Raw genomic sequence first — 8,391 nt, 5'->3', positions numbered from 1 at the left:
CAGGCTCAGAGAGGTGCCTCGTTTTGCCCCAGGTCACACAGCAAGTTAGTGGCAGAGATGGGATGGGAACCTGGGCCTACCAAACTCCAAAGCCCCCTACCTCGCGTCCAAAACGTACCCCGGGTTTTTGAGAAGGAGAGGGCTGCGGGGCTCCAGAGGGACTCCCTTTATATCCTCGGTGTGTCTCTCTCCCTGCCCTACGCCAAGGCCCGGGAGGCGTGAACGGCTCCCTTCCCCCCGCTCCCCCGCAGACGCTGAGGATCACGTGTCCGTCCGAGACTCTCCCCCAGCCCCCGCGCCCTCTGAATCGCCGGTCACCATGGCTACTGCGAAGTTGCCAGCGGTGCCCGGGGAGGAGGAGAACACCATCCTCACGGCCAAGGAAGAGCTGGAGGCCCTGCGCACCGCCTTCGAGTCGGGCGACATCCCCCAGGCGGCCTCCTGCCTCCGGAAGCTGCTGGCCTCTTCCGAGAGCACCCGGCTGGAGGTGGGCGTCACAGGCGAGTCCGGGGCCGGCAAGTCACAATGCCCTCGCCCTACCCGCACCCGCAGTTCCCAGACGTGACCCTGTGGGACCTGCCGGGGGCCGGCTCTCCAGGCTGCCCGACTGACAAGTACCTGAAGCAGGTGGACTTCGGCCGCTATGATTTCTTCCTGCTGGTCTTCCCCCTCCGCTGCGGCGCCGTGGAGACCCGCCTGGCCTCCGAGATCCTGCGCCGGGGCAAACAGTTCTACTTCGCGCGCACCGAGGTGGGCGAGGACCTGGCGGCCACGCGCACCCAGCGACCCTCGGGCTTCAGCGAGGCGGCGGTCCTGCAGGAGATGCGCGAGCACGGCGCCGAGCGGCTGCGTGCGGCCGGCGTGAACGACCCGCGCGTCTTCCTCGTGTCCAACCTCTCGCCCGCGCGCTACGACTTCCCGCTGCTCGTGTCCACCTGGGAGCACGATCTGCCCGCGCCCCGTCGCCACGCCAGCCTGCTGTCGCTGCCCGACATGTCGCTGGAGGCCCTGCGGAAGAAGAAGGACATGCTCCAGGAGCAGGTGCTCAAGACGGCCCTGGTGTTGGGCGTCCTCCAGGCTGTGCCCGGGCCCCGGCCGGCGGCTGCCTACGACGATGCGCTGCTCATGCGCTCGCTGCGCTGCTACCACCGCGGCTTCGGCCTGGACGACGACTCGCTCGCCAAGCTGGCCGAGCAGGTGGGCAAACAGGCAGGCGACCTGCGCTCGGCCATCCTCTCCCCGCTGGCCAACGAGGTCTCGCCCGAGACTGTCCTGCGGCTCTACTCCCAGTCGTCCGACGGTGCCTGCGGGTAGCCCGGGCCTCTGAGAAGGGCATTCCCCTGTTCAGAACGCTGGTGGCTGGGGGGGCATCAGCTTCGGCACCGTCTACACCATGCTCCGGGGCTGCCTCAACGAGATGGCCGAGGATGCCCAGCAGGTCCGCATCAAGGCCTTGGAGGAGGCGGGGTCCCAGCCTGAGGTCAGCCTGCAGGCGGCTGGTGACAACGGCGTGGAAAAGCGGGGATCCGGGGAGGGGAGTGGCGAGGAAGGCCCGCTCTCGACCTGCCAGAAGCTCGGCCTCCTCCTCAAGTACATTCTCGACAGCTGGAAGAAGCGAGATTTGTCAGAAGACAAATGAAAGTGCAGCCCCCACCCCCCTGCCTCACCCACAAACCAAGCCTTATCAAAACCGACCAAACAAACAAAAGAGGCTGATGTGGTGAAAATGAGAGCTGCAGCTGCTGAGGGGCGGGGTGTGGAGGGCTGAGGGTAGCAGGTGGGCCCAAGTCCAAGTCCCAAACCTGGGATAGGAATTGACCTTGGGAGGGAGAGTTTCAAGGTATGGACGGGGGGGGGGGGGTCAGGGCTCTTTAATAGTCTCTCTCTCCCTGGTCCCCAAGTGACCATAAGGGATTTGGGGGCGACAGGACAGCCCGGCCTGGATCCAAGACAGGAGCCCACTGTCAACTTGGATGGGTGACTGAGCGGGCACTGGGGCCTGCAATCTCATGTCCCTTTCTGAGAACCCCAGAGTCCCAAGCAACTGGGTTAAACAGAGGAGGGGGAGACGGGACATCCTGGGCCAGCCCTGCTGCCTGTGAGTGATGGTGGGGGTGGGTGGCAGGGAGAGGGGAGGCCAGGTGGCCATGGGGAACTGTGGGGAACGTGGGGAAACAGAATGAGAGTGGAGGTGGTGAGAGGGCAGGTGGGCAATTCTGTGAGCATGCAAGGAGAGAAGAGGCAGGGGCACAACCGGCCACCTAGAACGAGTCTCGTTTCAGAAAGATGGTGAGTGGGTCCGCGTGAGGATGTGTGTGGCGGTGAGCTTGCTGGTGTATCCGTGATTGGGAGGAATCTTGGTAAGTCTCTGTGATTTGGATGCTGTGGTCTAAGATCGTGAATAGTTGGCTGAGACTGGGGTTCTGGGTCTGTGTGTGCATGGCTGAGTGGCTGGGCGCAGATGTTGGGGATGGTGCTGAAAGGCCACGGGTCTGACAGTGAGGGCACCTGTTGGGATTTCTGTGCGAGGCTTTGAACGACAGAGGGTGTGTACCACACTGAATGACGGTATTAGCCTGGCCCAGGAGACCCTGGGAACCCAACTGGTTGGCACATCCTCTGGCTCTGTGCTTGGCTCTTTGGCTGGATGCAGAAGTGAATCTGACACCCTTATCTGCTCAAGCCAAAACTCACATGCCGAGTCAAGGGTCATGCATGTTTAAAAACGAACCACCAGACTGGGGGGCTTGGACAGGACAGGGGTTGCCCCAAGAGCATCTGTGGGCTTGGATGAGGGTCAGGGAAAGGTGGGATTTAGGTGCAGAGAAGGGCAAGTTTCCAGGAATTCAGAAGGCAGCTCTGGTGCTGTGAAGGTGGCCTAACTAATACTCGCTGAGGGTGTTCCAGGACCTGGTGATGGTTCTAGCCTCATCTGGGTGCCTCAAATTACCCCTGACTCTGGGAAACAGACTAAGAGGGTCCACTTTTACCTGGAGGATTAAAGGCGGTGCCAATTTTCTTTGCTGAAGAGCTCTGTGCTTTGCAAAAGATTCCCCTCTTCCCAGAAGGCCTCCCATTGGCTCTGCAAAGACTACTTGGGGTTCATGTGGACCTTTCGGCACCAAAGGAGGTGCGAGGGACCATGGTAGGGATATCCCAGACCCCCTAGATGCACAAGAAAGAAGGTCCCTTCCAAATCCATTCTCAAAAACACAGCCCACATCCCTATACCTGTGGACCCTCAGACATCATCCTAAGCACAGGACTCACCGACCCCAAGTGGCTGGGATGGAAAGGTCAGGCGTGCTCTCACCACACTGGGCCTAAGGTTAAGAGAGACAGCCTGGGTGACTTTTGTCTCCTGCTTCCAACTGGTGACCTCGTCCTGTCCCTTCTGCCTCCATCTTTCCCTTTCCCACCTCCCATCTCAACCCCCAGCCCCTGTTCCAGCTGAGACCTCCCCCTCCCCACCTAGGTCCTGCCCCAGCCCCTCACCTTGTCTCCCAGGCCCCAGTCTCATGCACCGTAAGGCCACGGAGGGCTCGTTTTAAAATTATTTTTATTATTTATTTATTTATTGGCCACACCACATGGCTTGCAGGATCTCAGTTCCCCAACCAGGGATCGAACCCAGCCCCTCGGCAGTGAAAGCGCGGAGTCCTAACCACGGGACCGTCAGGGTATTCCCAGGAGGGCTCTTTCTAATATCCACCTCGGACCCCTCCCTTCCCTGCTCAGAACGCTTCCATGGCTACCCACAGATAAAGATCAAGCTCAGCCCGCTGTTCCAAGCCTTTCCCAAGCTGGCCTCTTCCTGAACCTCACCAGCAGTAAGACCCTGAGTCTTCCTAAAACAGCAGAGCTGGGAGGGCTCTGAGGAGTCACCTCTCTACTCCACAGGTGAGGAAACTGATACCACCCCCCCCCAACAGAGGGGAAAACAAAGGCTCCAGAGGGGATATGGCTTGCCCCGTGTCACCCCGCAAGTCCCTGGCACGGCTGGGATTAGACGCAGTCACGCAATCCCAGGATTTAAACGTGGCTGCCCCGTCCATCACACCGGTGAGGCCTCGGAGGCCTAGAGGCAGGACGGGGCTTGCCTAGGTGCGCCCTGTGGTTCCCGAGCACATGCACGTACGTACTCAGGAGCCAGGCAGCGAGGATGAGTAATGTTTCCACAAACTCACTAGACCCGTCTCTTCTGCTAGTGCTGGAAAGGCAGCACCCAAAGAGGTCTTGGCACGTAGTGGGGGCTTAGCTGTGCAAAGATTTGGGGGGGGGGTTTGTATGGCAAAAGGATCAGAGGGAGCTGGCCCATATCCTGGTTCTGGTGCAGGCTGTAAGACATTTAGCAAGTGACCTTTATCTCCCTGAGCCTCAGTTTTCTGCTCTGTAGAATGGGCACTTGATGAAATCATGTATATGGTTAGAACAGTGGCTGGCCCAGAGTAAACATCAAATAAACCTGATCTATGATTACCAGCAATGATGAAGATTCCAGCTCTTAATCACTGCCCTTTATGAATGATTCCAGTGCCTGGTGCATGGTAAATGCCCCCACCCCCCGCCAAATGTAAGACTTTGAATTCCAGGACCAAAAGACCTCAGCCCCGTTCCCAGTATCCCCAGGAATTAGCTGGAGGCCTTGGGCAAGTGATCTATCGTCTCAATGCCAAATGTGGATAGGAAGGGAGGGAATCTCCTTTTCTGGCTGTTCTGAGGATTTGATGAGATACTCCAGGAGGAGAAGCTGGTGGTGATGAATAAATGTGAACTTAAATAAAGCACTTAGCACCAGGCCTGGCATCTTGTAACACTCTCAGTGCTATTACTGGTGATGCCGCAAATACTTCAGGCAAGCTGAGGGATGTAGAGAAGACAGGGCAACTCAGTGAAAATACTCCCTTACCTGTCCTGTCCAAGGTCATCAAGTCCTGAAGATGGAGAGCTGGGGGTCAGGCAGCCCATGGCAAGCGAAGTCTTCCAATCATGCCTCAGCCAGTCCAAGATACTGGAGCTCTCAAAAGACACCAGGGCTCTGAAGGAGGCCTTTGAGGCGGGGGACCTGCCAGCAGTAGCCGCCAAGTTACAATCTACGCTTCATCCTCTGGAGAACGTCGGGCTGGACATTGGTGTTACCGGGGGAACGGGCTCAGGCAAGTCAACCTTTGTCAACACCATCCGGGGGCTGGAGGGCGAGGACCCCACCTCGGCCTGCACGGGTGTGGTGGAAATGACCGTGGACCCCACGCCGTACCCGCACCCCAAGTACCCCAACATCGTCATCTGGGACCTGCCGGGCATAGGCACACACGCCTTCCGGGCTGACAAATACCTCCAGCGGGTGCTGCTGGGCCGGTACGACTTCTTCCTCATCATTACGTTGGAGAGCTTCGCCGCCGACCATGCCCAGCTGGCCCTTGAGATCCGGGGCGGCGGGGCAAGCGCTTCTACTGCATCCACCCCAAGGTGGGTGTGGACATCGCCGCCTCGTGCAGCCGCCGCCCCGGCCCCTTCTCGGAGGAGAAGGTGCTCATCTCAATCCGGGACGACTGTGTGCAGAGGCTGGAGGGTGAGGGGCGGGCTCTGGAGGGCTGGATTCTTTTTTTTTTTTTGGCCCAGCGTCTTGCGGGATCTTAATTCCCCAACCAGGAATTGAACCCGGGCCCTCGGCAGTGAAAGCACAGAGTCCTAACTGCAGGACTGCCAGGAAATTCCTATCTATTTCCTTATTTATTTTTTTAATTTTTAGTTTTTATTTATTTTTGGGGGGGCTGGATTCTTGAGGGCTTGCCTCCCCCTTCCCCTGCATCTTCCCACCGAGGCCCACAGTGGGGTGAGGGGTCGCCCGGGGTCACACGGCCCCCATGGTGAAATGCTGCTTACGGCTGCCACTTCAGTCACCTGTGATGGAGACCAGTCACTTGCATTAAGGAAAAAAAAGGGTAGGTACTGGCTTATGTATTGGCCAAGTTAGAGCAGTGCAAATGCTATCCGCCCATGCCATGCGGATGCTGGCGACGCGTCGCGGCCGGCAGCTAACGTTTCTTGAGGGCTCACCAGAGGCCACACACCACTTTCACCAGCTCAGTTCACCACCATGCCATCCCTAGGAGGTAGGTTATAATCATCCCTTGGTTTTACAGATAAGTACAGGAGAGCCCAGAGAGGTCTGGTAACTAGCCTGATGCCACACAGGGCATAGGGAGCGAGGCTGGGATCTGAACTCAGGCAGCCTAGCTCCAGGGCTGACGGTCTTAAGCCACATGCTGTGTAGACCCAGCTTGCACCCGGGCAGCTCTCAGGACAGCTGGGTCTGCTCGGCGCGGAAACCCACCGAAAGCGCTTTTGTCTCCTTCAGCGGAGGGCCTCAAGGACCCCAAGGTCTTCCTGCTGTCCATGTTTGAGTCGGGCAAGTATGCCTTCCGCCTGCTGGAGGAGTCGATGGTGAGGGGCCTAGAGAGCCACAAGCGGCACGCGTTCCTGGTGGCCCTGCCCAACGTCTCCAAGCCCATGCTGGAGCGGAAGGCGGCCTCGCTACGGCAGCACATCTGGCTGGTGGCCATGGTGGCCTGCGGGGCCAACCCAAGTCCCGTGCCGGGTGTGCCGGAAGTGGCCTGCGACCTGTACACACACGCTCACCAGCTCCCTGGAGGGCTACCGCCGCAGCTTCGGCTTGGACGAGGGCTCCCTCGTCAGGCTGGCGGAGCAGACAGGCCGGCCCCTGCACAAGATCCTGGAGGCGCTACAGGGCCCGAAGACCAAGATCACCGAGGCGCTGGTGGTGGAACTGCTGGGCCAGGCCTCCGGGGATGCCTCGGCGTTCAGCCAGGAGCCCCTCAACGTGCCCATCCCGGGCTCCCTGGCCGCCTGCGGCCTCTCCTTCGCCACTGTTTACCGGATACTCCACACCTCCCTGGACGTGGACACCTAGAGCGTGCTGGTTGAGGCCTCCCTCGACAACCCCGAACACAAGCTCCCAAATAAATCCAGTCAAGGATCCCAGCCCTGAGCCTGGGCCAGCTGGAGGTGGCAGTGAGGGGCTGGGAGCAGGCAGGATCCACCTATGCCCAGGCTGGGTGGCACTGGGGCACGGGAAGGAAGAAACTCAGCGGCAACTCTCCTGGACTGCGCCCATGTGCTCTCGTGCTTCTGTGCCCTGGGTCTCACGCGCTCGCTGCTGTTGCCCCCACCTTCCCTACTCTGGTGAACCCACACACCAACCAGCACTCCCCTGGGAAGCAGGGGGAGGGAACGGGACACGGGAGTGCTAAGTTCTGATAAGGCAGAGAAGAGCCAGCTGTCAGGCTGGAGAGAGCGGCCAGAAATGTGTCTGCACAGATTGGGACATGGTGGCAAAGGATGCAGAAGCATTTCTGTAAGAGGGCAGTGAACAGCTCTCAAGGGCCTGGGGGGTCACGAAGGGAGGTTCCTGCCTAGGAAGCAGGCAGGAAGGGAGGTCTCAGCCAGTGGTGGCAGGGCCAGAGCCTGCCCTGGGCCTCGAACCTCCCAGACCTGGGGTCTGCAGACTCCCCACTTCTGGCCAGACCTTCTCTGGCCTGCTTTCTTCACTGACCCTCTCTCTACCCTCTTCAGTGAGATAGGCCCTCACTCTACCCTCTTCAGCTGTGCTTTTTTTCTCAAAAGACCCCAGGATTCCCATGACCTGGACACCAGGACTGTATACAGGGTATGCCAGAGGGCAGGGGAAAGCCAGGGAGAGCAAAGTGGCCTGGGGGGTGGTGGGCAGAGCCGATCAGCTGGTCGGACTGGAACCAGGCTGGAGTGGCACGATTGGAGGGTCAGGACTAGTCTGGGATTCGGGTGTGGAGAACAGACCCATCTGGAGACATACTTTGGGAAACCCTAAACTAGGATGATGTCCCATATTTAACTGAGCAGGTGAGGATAGGTACTACAGTGAACTGTATGGTGTATTTAATTGAGGGTAGGTTCTGGATGAAAGGGAGGGACCATTTCTCAGCAAGAGCAGTTGAGGTTTAGAGAGGAAGGGAGCCACCATGTATAAGGGTAACATCACGTGCAAGGATAACATATGAGTATCTGAACAAGGGTAGAACCTGTTTTGACTAAGGGGAAGTACAGTTGGCCCTCTGTATCCCAGGGCTCCACATCCGTGGATTCAACCAACCTTGGATCGAAAATATTTGAAAAAAAAAATTCCAGAAAGTTCCAAAAAGTAAAACTTGACTTTTCCAAGTGCTGGCAACTATTTACATACCATTTACATTGTATTTACAACTATTTACATAGCACTGACTGGTGGATTAGGTTTTTTAACTAGTCTAGAAGATGACTTACAGTAGATGGAAGGATGTGCGCACGTTACACGCAAATACTATGCTGTTTAATATACCGGACTTGAGCATC

At 58.2% G+C, this 8,391-nt stretch overlaps 2 protein-coding genes across 2 annotated transcripts; both read left to right on the top strand.

The window, feature by feature from the left end:
- Positions 1–319: 319 nt before the first annotated feature.
- On the top strand, positions 320–1,639 carry LOC309648470 (interferon-inducible GTPase 5-like; the record flags this gene model as incomplete). The annotated part of the gene is given in 4 exon segments (XM_082437073.1): positions 320–526; positions 529–1,303; positions 1,306–1,361; positions 1,364–1,639. Coding segments are annotated over 4 exon segments (1,314 nt in total).
- Positions 1,640–3,925: 2,286 nt separating this feature from the next.
- On the top strand, positions 3,926–6,934 carry LOC309648088 (interferon-inducible GTPase 5-like; the record flags this gene model as incomplete). The annotated part of the gene is given in 5 exon segments (XM_082436183.1): positions 3,926–5,431; positions 5,434–5,616; positions 6,092–6,116; positions 6,263–6,626; positions 6,670–6,934. Coding segments are annotated over 5 exon segments (1,302 nt in total). The 5' UTR covers positions 3,926–4,966.
- Between the last annotated feature and the right edge of the window lie 1,457 nt (positions 6,935–8,391).

This window comes from Balaenoptera physalus (genome assembly GCF_965194825.1).
Source record: "Balaenoptera physalus genome assembly, chromosome: 19".
NCBI classification, from domain to species: Eukaryota; Metazoa; Chordata; class Mammalia; order Artiodactyla; family Balaenopteridae; genus Balaenoptera; species Balaenoptera physalus.
The sequence above is the reverse complement of the archived record's forward strand: the minus strand, read 5'-3'. Positions and strand labels throughout refer to the sequence as shown.